The sequence below is a fragment of the Phalacrocorax carbo genome, chromosome 4 (assembly GCF_963921805.1).
Source record: "Phalacrocorax carbo chromosome 4, bPhaCar2.1, whole genome shotgun sequence".
NCBI classification, from domain to species: Eukaryota; Metazoa; Chordata; class Aves; order Suliformes; family Phalacrocoracidae; genus Phalacrocorax; species Phalacrocorax carbo.
The window spans coordinates 14,443,623-14,463,643 of NC_087516.1; the positions used below are offsets into that span (position 1 = coordinate 14,443,623).

At 37.8% G+C, this 20,021-nt stretch overlaps 1 protein-coding gene across 1 annotated transcript in view; it reads right to left on the reverse strand.

The window, feature by feature from the left end:
* The window catches only part of STK32B (serine/threonine kinase 32B), a 184,406-nt gene that overhangs the window by 55,621 nt on the left and 108,764 nt on the right, over positions 1–20,021 (reverse strand). Inside the window, exon 5 of the mRNA XM_064449122.1 lies at positions 4,642–4,679. Coding sequence (XP_064305192.1) covers positions 4,642–4,679 — 38 coding nt within the window. The remainder of the gene's footprint in view (positions 1–4,641; positions 4,680–20,021) is intronic.

The following is a 20,021-nucleotide window of genomic DNA, read 5'->3' on the forward strand; positions in this document are numbered from 1 at the left end:
CTGATTTCGTGAACGCCAACATGCACATTGTAAGCAGAAAGTATCTCAGTGCAAATTATTTCAAAAATTGCATTCCCCTAGTCAGCTTCCAGTTAAGGGTTTAATCAGAAACATTTCTAAGTTAATACCTACAACACAGTGTATATATATGACTTTGAGGATCTTTATGCATACACTTCAGAAGTGCTGTGTCACTTTTATGCCTCACTCTTCCACGTGGCCTGAAATCCCAGTATCTGAGGTAAACAGCAAATGGTCTTTCTTTGGACTATTATTTAGTTTTTGTTAAAAGAGAACAAATCATAATGACAATTAAAACAAGTCCTGAAAGGTGTCTGAGGCTGGCTGACTAACATTTAACAGCAGAAAATGTACAGGACTTCAAACCTCATTGAATATCTCAGAATCTGAAACCAAAGGGGTGAATGTGAGGGCAAAGAGAAGAAATACCAGACTGGAGTTAATGCCACCAACTCAGGATGCATCAGAGCTGATGGGAAGTCTCAACACAGTAACATTTTGGAGCAAATTCAGATCTGGTTTGCCCTTAGAAGGTCAAACCTTTTGAATAATTTAAAAAGCATCTATCTGGTTTCAGCTGTACTATGCACAAGAGCATAAGCTTGTATCCACGTGAATTCGGCATGACTTGGCAGTCTGCTGCTTATCATGAGGGAGACTGTTAGAAACCTCCTTGTACTGCGATAGATGGGTTCAGCAAGGCTGTGCATTTCAAAAGGGGAGGCTGTTTAATGGCCATGTAGGCATGTAAAAGTTTCAAATGTATTCTCAAAGTGTAGATAGCTTCAGGTGAATGAATTATGTTCAAAACACTCATCTTGTTAATGAGCGTCGGTTGGTTAAATGAGACACAGTCCTTGAAAATTGTCTGTGGGTATGACGAGGACCAGCCCTAATGCAATCACCAGAGGTACATCTTTAGTGGAGACTTTATGTCTCCCAAACATGACTATAGAGTAATAATGTTGCCAGTTCTGTTGTTCAGACGTTAACATCAGGGTTCTAAATACTGAATTTATGCACGGGTTTTTTAACCCTGTTTTTGGTTTTAAGACCAGGATTGCTTATTTGCTGCATTTTACAGTTTTGCTGTTAGTTTTCAAGTGAGAGCTGAGATTCTCATGTAATCAAGGAAATAGAGTTTCAAGGAAAACCTTGATGACCATAAAACAATATAATCATATATAAAGAGGCACATACAAGTGCTGGCTTGAATCTGCCTTGCTGTCTCATAAGAGAAACAATTACTGAGTAAAATTATCACTAGCAGATGCAAAAATCCAGTCCAAAAACCCCCACAAACCTAATAAAACATAATTAGTCCTATTAAAGCCAAAAGTGAAATATCTGGTCTGTGATTTCAATATGGACAACCATGAGGAAGCAGTTCTAACACTAGAAGTAGGAGGCATTCAGTGTAATTAGCAGATAGTACCTTCAAAACGAACTAATAGGTAGTGAGCCTTCGCATAATCTGTGTTTAAGCTAAGGAACACTTTACCACAAGATGTTAAGGATGCTGAAAGTTCCCTCCACTCAATGAAGTACCATAAAAGACCATGGAAAAGAGCACTGAAAGTTATTAAATGAGTGGAAACCATACCAAGCTCAGGAAATGCTTGAGGCTGGAGGTTGGGTGAGTACATGGGGAAGTATCACAAAAACCTGCCTTGTTTTATATCCTGCTCTGTCATTCACTTTTGGCAACTCTTGGAGATAAGAAACTCAACTAGATGCATCTTTGATACAGAACTGTTGCTCTTCTGCTCTGAAACTGAAAGCCTGTGTATCCATAACACTATCTATGGCAACAGAGTTGGGCAAAGAGAATGGAGCAGTGTCTTGTAAGGAGAAATTAAAAAGGCTGAGGCTCTTCAGGTGAGGCAGGAAAGCACTGAAGGAGTTTTTGAATATGATGAAGATTGTGACTGTAAGCTATTATTTACCAAATCCTGCAATTCTGGAAGTAGAGGATGTTTTTTTTTGAAAGGAGAATGGTTCAAATCGGATGAAAGAAAACACTTTTTCACAAAGGACAGTAAACTTCTACAAATTGTTGCTCCAGGAAGTTGTAGAGGCCAATATCAGCAGCAGCCTCAAAGAGGCAGTAGACAAACTCATTGACAGAGGTTTATCCAGATTCTAAAGGGGAATCTACAGAGATACCCTAATGTCCTAATACAAAAACTGTGGGTGATAAGGAGCACTGAAGCATTTGATGACTATAAGTGGCAAAGGGCACACTCCATGAATAGTATCTCCTCTTGCTACTGGCTGCAACAGAATACTGGCCTGGGCCTTGGGTCTGATCCAGCAGGGAGTTCTTCCTCAGGAAACCAAGCAGGGACCTTGCTGGGTCTTATGAAATGATGTGCTGAAAAACCTGCCTCAGAGGAAATCAAACCTTTGCAAAATTCCTGTCAACAGAGTTTAATAACGGTGTGGTCACTCTGCACAATGCAGAACCTGGATGCTGAAGTAGAGCCTTGTAATTTCTGCAGAACGACCGGAAATGTTAATATCAATGTTGTCACCAAATAGCTGTAGAAATAATGTTATCATCTCTGAAAAAAGGCAATATACTAATCAGTTTGCCACTGTTTGTTTTTTTTGCTTTTAAGGCCTTCCACATCTCTTTAGACATTATAACTAACAGATCATGGAAAGATGTAAAGACGTCTTTAATTTCTTTGATATTTCAGAAAAAAATACAACAGACTTGCCAGCTTTCAGTTCCAAACACTATTATTTCAGTTATAGTGTTTTAAACCTTTAAAGCAAAAGGAATAGTACAGGAAGCGGAATACTGTCATGAAGAGTATTCTATAATACTTTTCTCTGTACAATACAAGAATAATAGCTATCCTGAACCATCAGGTAGTCCCTTCAGCCATCACTGGAATAATTCTGTTTCAGATGCATGTTAGCAAAACAGAGCACTACTACCCAATTTAGAGATTAGTGTTAGTTGTAAAAGGAAGAGCTTTATGGAAAAGCTGAGAGGGAAATGTAATGAGAGCTTTACAGACAGCATTCATTTCCTTAGAGAGGTCTGATTCAGAGAGTGAAACCTGAAAACATCCCTGCTTTCCTCAGATGAGACTCTCCTATGGGGCAGAGAATCTCTCCAGGAGACCAGGCAATCATCTGGTAGGGACTGAAGACTATTTTAAGACACTGATTACCTCATTCTCATGTAGCATTATGCTTCTCATGATCATCAAACACTTATTTCCACTGATGCATCAGAACCTGTGCTCAGCACTGTTGAGATGTGACTTTGCTGAAAAATATACGGGAAAATTCAGGCTTCATCTGCCAGAATGTTTCTGAATATGCTGTATACATTTTCATGGTTTATTTTCTTTGTAAACTAGATTGATCTTTTATGAGTTAAGAAAAATCTCCTGTTTTCACTGCTTCTGTGTTCCTGAGCTATGTTCCCTAAGCCATACAGATAAATTTTAGTGAAACTAGTTTTAAGGAGCAGAAATATCTATAATGTACAATCTTGGTATATGTTATGAAAGTCAGTCAGTTTAATGGCTTGAAGATGTAAGGCAATGTGAAGGGCATAACACTTCACTTTGACTTCAGCCAAAATAGGTTTCTTCAGTGAGGTCAAAGAAATCTAACTCACTGAGACAAACTCTCAGTCCTAAATGTTGTGTGTATGCAATTCCATGATACTTTGTGTAAGCACAGTTTGCTTAATGAACTGTAAGAAAGACCTAGGGGTAAAGTCAAGCATATAGGGAACTGTTGTGCCATCTTAGAGGGCACAGGCTAAAACAAAGTTCCTTCTTGTGCACTTGGTTAGACTCATTTTAGGTGAATTCATTATGCTTCCTCTACAGCCTAGCATATTTATGGTGCATATATTTAGCATGTTTTTCCATTAAGTGAAATCTGATGATTCTGTAAAAATTATGTTACTATGTTGTGGCTTAATTGAAGCTTTTATGGACTTCAAGGATAACATTCATCTTGCAAAACATACATCTGTAAGGTGGATATCTATATCTTTACTCAAAACTTATGGTATTAGTCACCAAAGACAAATAGATACTGGTGTATAGTGCAGACATCCAAAGTAGATCAGATGACTGAAACCATGTCTATGTCTTTCAGTTATCTGGAAAGGAAGCCTGTGGTGATGAGCACAGTACAGACTTCTGTCAGATACATACTTGAGAAATAATTTGCTATACAAAATTTCTCAGCCCTTCAGAAGTTCTAGAAGAGAAAATAAGTGCTTGATAATGTTCTACTGGTAGGTCCCTAAAACGGGATTATAGTGATTCACAGTAATCTTGTTAATAAAATATTAACTTATATTTATCAGGTGTCCCTGTTGCTCTCAATTCATACTAAATTCCTTCTTTTTCAGGTCTTGCAAGTGTCAGATCAGCTTTTTTTTTTGTGTGTGTTTGGGTTTTTTTTTGCAATAGGAGGCTAAATTACAAAATCCACAAGGTAGACAGAGGGACTTTGCACAGAAAGTCCAGTTTTAGGTAGAAATCCAACATCTGAGGCGGATTTACAAAGCATGTCATGAGCATATCACTGAGATCTCAAGAATTCGGGATATCTGAGAGAAAGCAGTTAAGATTCACTTACCATGCTCATCCAGTAGTATGTTGTCAGGTTTGATGTCCCTGTAAAATACGGAAAGGAATGCATTATACTTCATACCCAAAGAAAACCTGCAACCTGTTTTCCCCGTCTTGGTATGAAGGCCAAGTCAATTAAATCATTACAAAACCAAGGGAAACCATATCATACACAAAGGCAAATGATTTTATCTACATCTTTTTACTGCCCTGGGAAAACACGCATACTAAAGAGATTCTCTAGGTCTCCATTTCATGTGGATTTTTTTTCATATGGTTAGCATTGACATGGATTTTTTTTTCAAGATTATGTACTTTATTCTTTATAGCAGCGGGAACGAGATGGAAGATTTGCATCTAGGAGGTGCCTGATTGCCTCAGGGACTACGCTTGTGACAGACCCAAGAAATCTTTTAATTAGAAACATTGGTGATTTACCCTTTCTACTAAATTGCCATTCTCACATGCATGTACACTCACATACTGTAGAGTCCTGCTAGCTATCTGACGCTAACTGGATAAGTCTAGCAGCTCTCCTTTAGCCCGCAAGTCCCCACTTGGCTGTCTGTAATGGCAGGTAGCACACTGGGGAAAGGAGCGAGGATAAGGGAGGATGGAGATTATAATGTGCTGAAGCATCAGCTCAATTCTGCCTTTCTTAGCACAAGGGAACAACACTGCCTTAGCGAGCTGCACTTGCAGGATCATTTTCTGTTGACCTATGTCCATGCTGCTGTCAGGAGGGATGGAGACAGCTTTTCGTCACCATTGTTGGGCATTCCCACTCTCTTTGTTGACCCAGTGTCATTACTCATGGAGCAGACCTGTTCTGGGGGAAACTCATCTCTTCCCTTTGCCAGCCTGGATCTGCTCTGGTTTGGCTCACCCTGCATGTCAGTGACTGTGATGCGGAAGCATTGTGTGGCACTGCCTTTTCACCGGCAACTTGTGCTTAATGCAATTTTGAAGCCATGTTCTTGGTGTGGCGTTGCCACAGCAGGAGATGCATCAGTCCACCATGAGAAAAACATCTGCCCCTTGAGCTGAATTTTGCACTGCTTTCTAACGAGAAGGCACTGTAAACTGTCAAAAGAGGCTGTTGAATGAGTCTTCAGATGAACTCCAAAGAACTTCCACCTGTGTAATTTTTTTTAGCCAAGGGATGACTTGCTTATTCCAATTCAAACATCTCTTAGAAAATTCTATCCTGACTGAAATATGTAGTAATATATACTTAGATTTCACTAACAAGTTTGTCTAGTATGCCCATAAGTGAAATAAGGAAGAAAGTGAAATATTGCAAAATGTATTACACCAGAACACCCTTTTTTTTCTTCTTTTTAAAATTTGATAATTATTTCTAAAGGAAACATCATGAAGGAATAAGATAGCAATAGCAGTTATAAGACTTATATTGCTTGCATGCTGTGAGATCAATCTTCATCCAAACTTGACACCTTTATTGACAAAAGAAAGAAGTTTACAGCTTAGTATTCTGAATTTCACACTTTCTTGCCTTTCCTGAGAATCATGTGAAATTGTGAAGCACACTAAGACTATGTTTGTAATTTGTGTAGCAGCAGCTGGGGAAATGTAGGATAAATAAGAAATTACTTTGAATCATTCCCTGCACGTTTGGAAATAATGTAGGATCTGTATGTGTCTGTGTAAGGAAAAGGATCTCACTATGAATTACCATCTGGAATGGAAAGTTAAAATTATACCAGTAGTTCAGTGTGAAATACTGTATTTCTTCTGCACAACTTACTGGCTACCTACAATTGCCTGATTCAGCAGCAGTTCTAGTTATATGTGTAATGTAAGAGGAAATCTCCTAGAGCCCATGTCATCCACATGCCTCCAAACTCTGACTTTAGAGCCTGTCAATCAGAGATTACTCGTAGTAATTTCATGATGCCTTTGACATCTTTAATTCACCCAGGACTTAAGGAAAAGAGATTTCTGTTTCATGCTTATTTGCTGATACTTGTGTCTAGGGAACATTAACATTTATGGGTCTGAAACATTAAATTCCTGAAGTTCTAGATGGTTTAAAACCCCAACATTATTTAGCTTTGTTGGTTTCAATATTCCCAGGGACAAACTCCAGCTGTTTGCAATGATAGCTCTTTAATCAACTTTAACTTGACTCCAGACTCTGACTTGTCTCTTTCCTCTCCCCTGTAGTCACTTGTCATATCATTTACCATATAAAAAACTCTCCTTCCCCTGATTTCATATGGGTGAAGTTGTGAGGTAGAGGCAAACTGTAAGATTTAATATCTTTGCTTATATTATAAAACTTCTCTGTAGTTGAATTATGGTAGGAAATTCTATACATTTTTATATGTAATGTTATATCTAATCTTTCAATTGATGAGACAGTTTTTGGAAGAGCTACTGTTCAGCTGTTATTGAATATATTTGCTGAAAACAAAACAATCTCTTGGTTTTGATAACTGTTTTCTGATAAGAGTTGGAATTTTGATTTCATGTTGAATAGTCGTTGTGGTTGATCTATGACTTGAAAATACAGCAATGACTTTCAATGGAGAAAAGCACAGCATAGTTTTGACTGATGAATTGAATATTTTAAACTTTGTCTTTGTGAAGTTTAACAAGCACAATCTGACTCTGCACTTCTCATGTGGGTAAAAAGATTAGGGTCACACCCAACTACATTAGGGTCTTTCTGTATCTTCCTAAAATCAGTGATACATTCAACATCACTCCAAACTGTTTTCCCCAGTTTAAGAAAATAAAAATTAAGAATTGGAATGGTACAGTCATTAGTACTTCACTGAGGGTAAAATTGGTCAAAAGGAGAAATTCAGCTTTATGAGCTACTGCCACAGGTACAACAATGCATTGCCCAGGGATTGCTCATTATAAGACTGTGCCTTTTCTATCTTTTTAATATCTGCTATGATATTGCACCATTAAATAGACTATACATTTCTATTGTGACCAGAAAAGAAATTGACAAATCTACTTGATAACTGTATGTATCATCAAATATAGTCTTCATGCAGTTGCGTCTGTAATGTTCAGAAAGCCGAGTGGTAAAATTAGATCTGTGCTTATCTGTCTGTGACTAATTCAGGCAGTGGTTGATACCTGATACAGATGCACACAGACCATAAAGCCTTTCCTACCTAAGCGATCTTCCCCACCATGGGCTCTGCCGACTTTGCTTATTTTGCTTAGAGGCAGGAATGTAGCTGGGGGAAGGCACAACAGGGTTTACCACCTTGCACAGAGCAGCCCAAACCCTCAGTCCCTGAGGCAACTTGATAGACTCATAACCGTGCCTCAAATCTCAAAATAGGTTATTTTAAACTGCTTTTACAGCAAGTAAATCCATGGGATAACTTAAGCCAGAAGGTGAACAAACTTTTTAAGTAAGATGCTGCTGATTTAGGGTGACATACCTGGAGACACACATGATACATACATTCACGTGGCAGGTGAGAAAGCAAAGTGCAAGGTCACCATAAAGAGCGCCTGCCTTCCAGCAGCACTCTGTTATGTGGTTATTCCCAGTTTACAGCATGGCACTAAAAGATGTCCTCTCCAAGGCAGCTTCTTGAAAGCTCCACGGACTGCAGAAGAGCAAGGCCACGGCTCTGCCTTTGCGCTGACCGCTGCCAGCTGGGTACAGAACATGGAGGTTTTAACATAGTCAATGGGACAACTTGGCAGGTCTAGGAGCATTGCAATTAAAGTTACTGAATATATTCAGAATGGAGGGCTTCTGGCAGATATTATACAAAAGACAGCTAGTTCCTTTAAATAAATACTCTAGCTAAAGTCATTTAAATAGTAAAAACACTGTTTATGAAGGAAGGTGGATTTAAAAGATAAAAACTCTTTACTTAAGCAGTTTAAATTCAAACATGTTAAGTGAAATTCTGTTTTGACTACACATCAATTTTTCAGAAAACATTTTTCCGCTTAGCAAGCATGTTCAAACAACAGGGTATGAAATTCAGCACCTTAACTTCAGGTTTTTCCTGTTATGCATATCCCCAGCTAAGAAAATTAATTGAAAGACTTCTTTCATAATTCAAGTATTTTGAACCAGCTCATAAGAGAAATTGAAGGACTTTTGCAAGGAGCTAACTCACAGTTTGGATTCAGAAGAGCCCTGGGCTGTCCTTGAACCATTCACTAAGCAATGACCAGCAAAGCTGTGGCAAAGACCTTGACATTGATTTCATAAACACAACTTTTCCAGTCTGTACTAGCGCTACTCCAATGCTTTTTGTACACAGAAAAATCAGAGCAACATAGAAATGGGTGTAGAGAAACCTTTAAAGTCTTTGCTCAGTGACAGGACCAGGCATAACTAATATCACAGCTGGCCCAAGAAATTCAGAGGTTTGGACAAATGAGAAAAAAAATGGAAAAAACACGGTTTAATTGCTACTTGTTGATACTGCCTGTGAAACCATTTCTAGCTTTCTTCAATTCTATGATTCTATGAATTGCCTTAGCCAAAACTGTCAAACTAAAACTGTCTGAAGGATGAAAGTACAGTAAGAAGGTGTTGTATATAATTTCCAAGTAGAAAAGGATGATTAATAAACTATTTGTAACTTTTATAAAATCTAGACCAAGTGGGCACCTAGTGCTTGAAGATACTACCTTGGCACGGAGGAAAACCATGAGTGTGGCTTGACTCATGTTCACTGCGTATGCCAGTCAGAGTCCTCTAACTCAGTGGAAAGGCTCACAATGATTATAAAGGACTCAGGTTCAATACTCTGCATTTCAATTACTGCTTCCATCAATGTTTCTCTCTGGTGTTAATAAGTGGGGTAGAAGCAAATTTCTAAATTAAGGAGCAGAGAGGTCATGCAGTCTTCATCCTTAGGGGTTGGTTTTCAAGACCTGACTGGATAAGCCCCAAGCAACCTGGCGTGATCTTAATGCTGCCCCTACTTCAGGAAGAACATTAGACTAGAGGCCTCTGGAGGTCCCCTCCAGCCTGAATTGGTCTGTGAGTCTATGGAAAATAAGATATCCAAGTTCAAAGTCCATCGTTTTTATTCCCCTTCCTTTTGGCTACAAGGAAGCTCATGAAAGATTGAAGGTACCTGGGAGATAACTGTATATGTGGAATTTAGTGAGTCTTTGGTATAGTCCATTGCAGCTGGAAGCTAGTCAGAGCTTTCACATGTTAAATTCTGTCATGGGGCTTGAATGTTCATGAAGAAAATAGTAGGAATAAATATCCTATCTTCAGCACAAAAGGAGGTTAGAATTGAAATCCTCTGCAGTTCAGCAGTGGAGAGGTGTAACACAATATTTATTAGCTATGTGAAGTGGTAAAAGAATGAAGATTATTTCACCTCAAGAGGACTCTAAGAAATCTCAGTAAGAGTGAGCAAAACTAGGTCATTATATTGACAGTGCCAGATAAAATGAAGAATAGACAAAAATTATATATGTACAGCAGAAGGGGAGAATCTGAATTACTTTTTGGGATTAATAACCGTAAAAAACCTTCCAGAGGTCACAATTTTGTGTTCCTTATGTAGATTAAAGATTCATAGAAAAGAAGACTGAAAGATGTGTGACGATGTCATTTGCTCTAAAGCTTGAAATACAGAAAAATCTACAGAAAAGTTTCATGTGTACTGCTACGAATCAGCAACCAGGACATCATAACTTTTGGTCTCTATTGGTATCAGCTGGGCTTGAAACATCCACCTAGAAATGAAAAGTGTGTGGTTGGTGTAGTCAACCATGAATTGCTCAGTTTTCTCAAGGAAAAAATGTAATGGCAGGTTCATTGGCTACCACTTCACATTGATAACATCTAATTCTAAACAGGTTACAGGAAAATATTGAAAAAAAGGTATGCTGTAATTTAAAACAAAGGTAGGTCCTTTGGGTTACCTGATTTCATAACATCTGAAAGAAAACAGTCAAAAAAGATAAGATCTGGGCAAGGCTGAACAAAAAAATTCCCTGAACAAATAGATTAAGGTTGTTTAGTTAACAGAGGAGATCTGTAAGATGCAATGTGACAGGCATATCAAATAATAAATAGCATGTAGATGGTCAATAGAACTTTTCTATTTGCTTTTGGAACATGAAAACAAGCTTCATATTTCAGAAAACTGAAGTGAACTAAACAAACAGGGTTTTCTTTATACAACTGAGAATTAAACTTAAGTTGATTACTACAAGACATAATTGTATAAAAATGCTTCAGAGGCTTAAGCAAAGATTTAGCCACTGATGTGAATAACAGAACTACCAGCTAGAGTTCTGCCAGCTAAGATTAATCTGATTTAGGGAAGCACTTCTACAGCAAATACAGATGCTGTCTTCCCTTCACCTTTTTGAATCACATCAATAATAATGCCGAACACAAGATCTATGCTTTTCCTTAAACCTGTGAGAACTGAAAAGCTCACACTGCCCATCTGTTTTATTCTGCTTTCATATTTTGCAGCAAACATACAGACACCACAGGCTTGGTTTCTGTCACGTTTAAATTTGTGATTTTTTGTTTTTGCCTGTCTTTTCTCCTTACTTCATCAAATGTTTCATGTGTTTCCAACACAGGAACAGCTGTTCTTTGCCAGTCCAAGTAGATTTTTAATATGATCAGAGGAAATATTTCAGTTATAACAGTTCTGGATGGCACTGAATTCACAGGTGTAATAATCTCTAACCCTGTATTTGGTATCAGAAGAAATCCGAAGTACATTCTTTCAACTTTACGTCTGACGAAGTTCACTGTTTGCCTTGCTGGCTCACAGCACAATTTAATGTATTATCACACTTCCATTCTCCTGAGCTTCTGAAATCCCACAGTAACATAGCTGGTAGCAGTTTTACCAGCATGACTTCTTAGGAGTATTTCCACTTTTTACTGATGATCGGTTTTCTCTGAACGAGAACTGTTGAGGTTTCAACCCTTCATTAACCAAAGGTAACTTACAGACAAAACTCAGTTCTGTACAAACTCATTGAATGAGTCTTAGATTTTTGAAAGCAGCTCTTAACTGTTTTTGTCTGAATGCACAGAAGACATGTGCTCACTTTCATTCAAAAGACAGAATCTAGTGTATGAACAACAGGTGTAAGTTGAAACAAGAGAGGTTCAGACTGGCTATAAAGGAAAGCTTTCACTCTAAAGCCTATTGACAATAAAACTCCATAGGTCACAAGAAATGCTTGTCTCAGTCTGGATATGGTGAGCCCATATTTACATGTGTATCACTAAAATTCATTGGCTTACAGTCAAGGCAGCCTATGCCCTTGCAGAATGCTAAGGGTTTTTTCTCAGATTGTTTCAAAATATCCAACAGAGAAATTAAGTTAGATGGATTTTCATTCTCACAAGGGTGCAAAAGAAGCAAGATCCAGACAAAGGCCCTTGAAGTCAGTGGAAGGATTACATTGGCTTCAGCAGACATTGTTTCAACCCTAACAAAGTTCTCATACTCTCTTCTTTTTGGTACTGACAATCTAACTGTATTTTGTGTAGGGTAAACCTTGAGATACTGAGTTTAAAGGCTTTTTTCTTAATTATGCAGCTCATTTCTTATATTAATATTTTTCCTTATGCAGAAATAGGAAATTTGAAGACTAGAAAAAGAAATTTGAAGTTATTGTTTTCACTGGGAAAAAGAAAATCATGTTAAGATCACAGAATGTCACATTAACCATTTTTAACCTACAATGACTTTCATGATCCTGTTTGCCTTCTCTTTGCCAAAATAGTCCCAGCAGTCATGACTGAAAGTGAGGATTGGTTGTATTCTTGGATACAGGGAATGCTAGATGAAGACTAGGAGTCTGCATTGACTATTAGATGCAAGCATTAAAGTATAGAAGACAGCTGTTACCATTAAAAAAAAGCACAGTAAGAAGCAACAACTTAGGGATAACAACCTGAAGTCATGCAGGGATAATTCCAATAACCTCTGTTTACTGAGTACCTGATTCTCTCAGATATTAAATTATTGTCAATTATTTGCTCATAACTCATGTATATGCTACAGAATATACCTGACCAGAGCCTTTTATTTTTTATTAGAATTTATTTTGTTTTAGTTAGTCACACCAATGTTTCACTTTAAATCACAAACATATATCTGTCACATAATAATAAACTAATGTGACATGAGTAGTTCTGGACAATTTTTATTGAGATTAATATTATCTGTATAACAGTTCTTAACAGCCATAAAAATGGCAATGAGTTGGGAAATATAAGTTTCAGCTACGGATTATCTGAATTCACATGAGACATCACTGTATCAGAGCACTGAAGTGAACCATATCATATATTATAAAGGGATTTCTCCTGGTTATGGAAAGAAATGTGAACAAATTCTGATTTTCACAGATAGGGACCTTATTTCCTTCCTATCTGATATTTAGATTCACAAATAATACACATGCCCAAGGCATGCAATTCATAAAGAAAGTGAGTGCATACATAATGATGTTTTCTTATGGCAAATTTTTTGAAGATTTGGATGAAGGAAAAGTCAATATACACTGGCCACTATACAGCCAAGAGGTGAATTTGGTCAGGGGTGTTTTGCTTCTGTAAGGGCAGCACAGAAATGACGTACGCCCCAGAGCTGAACTGTGCAGAGTACCCACCAAGAGCGCTTGCTTGAGAAATAGCCTTAATGAAGTGATGCATCCTCAATTCCTTTCATCAACACCTTGTCACTCCTTTATCTTTTTAGGTTTTTTGTGCCGGACCAACATCCTTCCTAGTTTCAAGAAATGTTCAATGGTATTAAAACAAAATCATAGTAAGAATCTCAGAATTCTTTACCATTATTTCCTATCAGATGGATAGAAGTGAAAGACTTTTGACTACTCCAGACCTCTGATTGCCAGTTCACATACCGCTCACTCAGATCTCGCCAGCCATTGCCGCCTCTTACTGTCCTTTCATAAAAAGACCTTCAGAGCCTTCTCTTCCTGCTCTAATGAGTGCCATGACACGACACGACCCTGTGAATCACTGTAATTTTGAAACTTAAAGACTTCAGTAAAATTGGAAATTAGCTGAGAAGATGTGGTGTTAAATTATGAGATCTGTAAAGAAAAAAACATTTGGGGATGCTTGTTTGTACAAATCTGGATATGTTTCCACAAGGCACCACATCTGACACCCAAGCCAGAATAATTACATTCAGAAACAGGCTTCCACAGGTCATGGTGCCTGACTAAAAACAGGAATGAAGAAACAACATCTGTTATTAAAACCCACTGGTCATAGGTGTGGACAGCAAATGCAGAAACATGTGATTGAGATGATGAAAAATTAAAGTACCGGTCCTGATCTTTACATATTTAAAGTTGGGCTAATTCACTGGCAACCAGAGACCAAGTTGCACAGGTAATTTACTTTTGTATGGCTTTTGCTGAGTTGAGCTGTTCGTAGGAAAAAAATAAAAAGGAATGCATCTTTTTTAGCTATTTCTCTCTTGAGTAAGGAGAAAATTCCAGCAGAGCTGAACTCCACTAATTCTGTTTGAAAGCAAAATAAACTGCAGTTTTGCTCTAGGATGTCCTTGCATAAGTTTACCTTCTAAGAAGCAAGGGATACAATAATTTATTCAATGAACTCAGCCATTTCCATTTGCACTTTCTTAAGTCTGTTATACACAGAAGACTTGCAGTGTCAAAGGGCATCACTTCCAGTGTCCTTTCCTAGTCTGAAATGTCAAAAAGCCTAAAATATTAATTGGTCTAAGTTCCATCCAGTGGAATTTACTTAGTCATCCCCATCTCCATCCAGAAAGGAAAAAATAAAAATCTGCACTTTAGACTCCAAATAAGGCATGGAGCCAAATTTGTTTTGCAGTGATTTACCAGATACAGTTTCAGAATCACCAAATTCCAGTAGAAAATTATTTTTTCAAATAAGTATATATATATGGATAGAGAGATATCTGATGTTTAAGAAAAATCAAGTCTTTCCTTCAAGAAAGGCTCAGACTAACAAATGTTACAACTTGAAAGGTAATCTGTTTTATCACAGTATTTTAATATTTTTGTGATATTTTAATTGTATGTTCAAATGTCACAGTGCTTATTAAGGCAACCTTTTCACCTAGAAATTAACAGAATCCCACAGAATTCTGTATGAAAAAAGTGAGTAAAGGTTTCAGGATTTGAAAATCATTCCATAAAACTGGAACACCTTTGACAAGGTTCTATACATGCAATTCCAAAGAATATATTTATCACCAATCAGAAATATGTAATTTTATTATTATACAATCTGTGATGCATTATTCATGAACATGAGGTACTCAACAAGTCAGTAGGCCTTGCAAAAAAACCCAAATCTTTTTATTGGGTCTTCCAACCTAAAATCTTCTCTTTTATTTGAAATCTTTTGTTTTCTCTACAATTCCTACTCCTGGGGCTTTAATGCAGAAACAAAAAATCCATAACTACTTCCAACTAATTATCTGGTAGCATGCATTATATGGTACTAATAAGAATCCTATCACCCAGCCCATTATCACCCTTTGGAGCCTTTTCCTTCTGCGTGGCAACAAGACCATTTTCTAGTACTTATGCAAGACATAACTGCTGTAGTAATTATGACAACTGAAAAAGCTCTCACTGACAAAGGCCTCTGAAGACCCTACCTCTTGCTATGTACCTCTAAAGACTGTCTGGACACCTGTCTCAAGTGTTGGGATTGTAGGACCTAGATATATCGCAATGTGTTACTGTGATGCTAACCATTATGCTGCTTGTGGTTCTTTTTTAGCTTAGTAATACTTTTTACCAGGTGTCCATGAAGATCTTGGATTTTCTTAGCACTTTAACTAGCCAATTTTATATAGCTCTGAAAATAAATTTGTCAAATAAGGCACCAAAACATGCTTATTCACAAATACCTCAACAGGAACAAGCTTGTTATTTTCCAATTTTAGCTCCATTTGGAAAAATACAATTATGAAAATATTTTCAATTCTCTACTTGTAACAATAGGTGGCAGTAATGATATCTAGATTTGTCTGAATGGCCAGTGGTCTTTGGAATCACTGTAGATGTCAATTTTAGATTAAAGAAATAGTTACAGTAGATATTGCTATCCCAGGTTGAAGAAAATGACCTTTTTAAAAACAGGAATCCCTTACTGAGCCTTTCACATTTCTGGGTACATATAGCCAGATAACAGTCATCTTTAGTTAGGTTCAGCTCCTGAATTTGCATATATGCCAAAATAAAATAAAAATATTAAACACAGAATGTTTCATTATATTGTTCTTCCTGAAGATCCACTACGACTTTATCACAAAGGTAATTATATACTGCAATAGCAAGAAAAATAGGTGAAGATAAAAGTTAGAAAGATTTGCCCAAAGGAGATGTACTTTGCCTCCTCTGTGTTGCATTGTATGGTGTCTCTAAGACTGGGATTGGGAAGTACCACTGAGGCTATATAAACTGAGCTTTTACATAACAAAGCCCAGACTGTGCTATCCAGGATTCCTCTTGCGGACACATTGGTTCTTTTCCAAGTGAACTTTAACCAGTACAAACAACTTAAAGGCAATTGAATGGTTAGTTTTCATCTTTCCTGAAGGACGCAAAGTAATGCCAAATGTGCCATTTCCTTTGTTAGAACTGCTTTCTAGAGCTAACACTAGGCATGACTACAGCCCTTGCACTTTTGGGTAGCTCTGAGGGGAACCTTGAACAACTGTTAACACTGTGATGATGCCAAAGCATCACCACATTTCAAATAAAAAGTCTTTTCAGCCAAGTGCTTCTCCACATCGGATGGAGGAGTCATGCAGAATCACCACATAGCAGTAATTTGTTGATAATCTCACAGCCAATGACTTTAATCTTTTCTGTGTTGTAGCATCAAGTATTGCTGAGACCTTCCATGCATACAAGTACAAGGGTCATGTGTGAATCAGCTTTCAAGAACAGGTGACATCTCTGATAACTGCGGGAAGTGCATGACTCATTAGATGCTAACTGGAGTGTGGTGTTTGGAAAAAATCATCTGGTCCAGCAGGAAAGCATATACAGTGCAATGGCAATGCTTCTTTCCTCAGAGATAATATGAGAGCTTTTGCCTAGGAATAAGGGGGAGAATGTTCTCAGCATGTACTCTGCCCGCAATTGCATGGGTACCAGTCTCCTTCCAGTAAAAGGCATAGGTCCTCTTCCAATATACACAGGCAGAAATCCATGTGTGAAACTAAATAAGAGAAGAAATTTACGACATTTGTCCGTTGTCTGAAGATAAATCAGGAAAGCATTGTTACAGATAAGCATGTTTGCCTTTATCTGTTGTAAAAAGCTAGCATCAAAAGTGTGGTGTTTTGCAATGGCTGAAATTCGTATAGCTGCTCCTTTGTTTTTCACTGCATGAAATATAGAATAGATCCATTCAGATGTGTCACATCTCCAAGAGTTTGCTCAGCTTATCAGACAAACTCAAAATATACAGAATTCCAAACAGACACGTGCTTAAATCAGCCACTGTTCACAGTGTATAATTACTGTATAATATCCCTAAAATTTGCCTTAAAAACTCTACCAACTTCTATACATAAAAGTTCATCAGACACTTGTTAGAACAGCAGTATACACAATAATAATATCACATTGTTTAACAACTGTTTCCCTCATCTGTACCACAGTGCAATTAATTACAGCTGACTTAGCTGGCAATTAAAGTAAAGCACGACACGGTGGACTTCATGTGCAGGCCAAGGAAGGTGACAGAAACTTCCAAAGGTTTCAGGTTTCAGCGAGTGCCTGGGAAGAGGGCAGTGAGCTTCACAGCAGCAGTGAAGTTTCCCATTAAGTAAATTTTCTGCTGATCCAAGTTTCAGCAGTACAGCGTAGCTGGGAGAAGGGCTGCAGACCAGTAAGCAGAAAACAACCATGTGATGCTGCGTTGTTTACTCTGATGTGAAACCCCATCACCCTCACCACTGCCATCAGCTCGTGCTGGCTCATGCCTGTGACATGAGAGCCATGGGTATAACTATTTAGGCCTTTATTCTTCAAATCGACTACCTCAGACTCTGTAATGTACGCAACCAGGACATATCACAGAGAGGAGGCTGATTATGTTCCACAGTGAAGTGAGCTCTGATGTCCTGCATATGCTTCCCCTCCTGGGTGGTTTTATAAATTTAAAATATGTAAAAGTGAGCTGCAGTAGACTAGGCTGAGAGGTGCAGAGTCTATGCTTGAAAAGAAAACTGTATTTGGTAAATGATTAAAAAACCTGACCTGCTACTACCTGAAATGTCAGTAGAAGCTGGCAGGTCTTCTTGTGAAATCCACCAACAGATGGATTAGTTCTTTGAAACTGGGAGGCAAATATCTGATTTAGTGCTGCATTTGCTCCCTCCAACCAATCTTTTATGTTTTGAACAGAAATCTCATTACACTTTTCTACCTCCAGCCTCACCTATCCTGGAAAGGAATGTAATAAATTACTTCTAAGAATAACTTTGGATGCTTTTAAGAAGGAATATTTACAAAGGAACTCCCAGAGCAATCAATATATGTGTTCCTGGAGATTGCTGTTTCAGACAGATGAGACTTGACAGGATACATTTGACCCAAACCACAACTCATATTCCAGTAGACCACCTTTTTAAGAAGTCTCCCTATTCTAAGAGTTATCAACAACATATTGCTCAGAATCAAACAGCCAAGTATTCCAACTCCTCCTGATGAACCTGGATAAGAAATGAAGATTGGCAATACTACCTGAGTCTGCAGACTTTAGTAGCAAGATCCTGGTTAAGATTACTGGGCATGAATACAGTACTGGTGAGGGTGTTTTTGAACTAGACTCTGTGCAGAGAAACTGCTATTTCAGTTAATTACTTGTACTAAAATTATTATAAGGATTATTCTTGCTACTTATTCAACTTAAAATAGAGATGGGATTCAGCTCTCAGATTAAGATACTTGGATTAGGATCTATTGTGAATTAGGCATTTATATTCCCATTTATACTCAATGGATGTATAAACAACACGGTCACTGGTGTGTAAAGAGCCATTCAGATGACTAAATGTCTAGTTTTGGATAAGCTGAATGCTTTTTAGCTATTCTGTTAGATGCATTTGGCTGTGTTGACTAGGTATCCACTTGCTTGGACAGTCAACTAAAAAAAAATATAGACTTCTGCATTTAGATCTTGGTGAACTGTAGAATAATTTTTTAAACATTGAAGAAATATCTCACATGCTGTGTGGAATTACAAAAGCAACTGGGGATATTCTCAAGCCAAGTTATTGTAATGTGTTATCAAAGAAGCGCAGGCAGGTTTTAAGCCTCTTGCAGGAGTCACGCTTCTGGCTTTCATTGTCTTGTTTAATGTCACCTCACACTATGAAGAATGCAATCCTTCATATATGATAAATTGTGCTGTAGTTAAAATAGCTTGCACACTTAAGAATTTTTTTAGTTGGTGCCATCGAATAAAACATCCTCCTCATTTGTGGCATGAAAGGTTCTAGGTTCTGTATAGTCTTCAGCTGGGTGAGGTTAAGAGGGGGATGTCTGAGGAAGGAGCCCAGGGGTTGCCTCCAGACAGTTGGCCATCACAGCCCCAGAGGTCTGTGGCATCCAGAGAACCTGGCGCTGCCACACAGAGCTGCTTTTGTACAGCTGGGGGCCCATTTCATCTCAGGGAGATAAAATCTTCTCTGATGTAAGGAAACTGTTGACCAAGTATTTCTTAGGGGGGGAAAGCAGGCAGTGGCTGAACACTGCCATTCTTCCCATTAACTTAAGAGTTACACTGGTTTGATGTATATATTAAAAAATCTAGAAAACTAAGGCTTAATAATTCAATCAGCTTTAGATCTCATATGCTATTCCTTTTTGGCACTGTAGCTTCCAAAAGCAAACATTAAACAGTAATGATAGGATAAAAGACTGTTGGCTGGAAACGGACATCCTTACCTATATGCTCATAATTTTTAGTTTCAGCAGAAGAGGTTGTCTGGGACTCAGGGAAATAAACTGGTACTTTAATTAGTGTTAAACTCTCTCTCTATATGTAAGTGCATGTGTCTGCATTGGAGTCCATCGGTAGAGTGTTTCTGTGGCTGAGTAGATTTGCAATTGAAGGTGCACCATCAGGGGAGAATTCTGCAACATCTCAAATTAAGAGGCAAGCAGTGAGTCTCTGTAGATTTTAAAGGCAGAAGTCTAGATAACTAATACATTTAATTATCATAAAAGCTAAGAAATGCAGCATTCTGGGAATAGGTTCTCCACTCAGCAAGTCTTGCTAAGTAACTATATTAGTAATTGTTATTGATTATTGACAATAAGTCAATTACTGTTTATTGAGTTGCATTCAGAATAGACCTGACACTGGTTGAG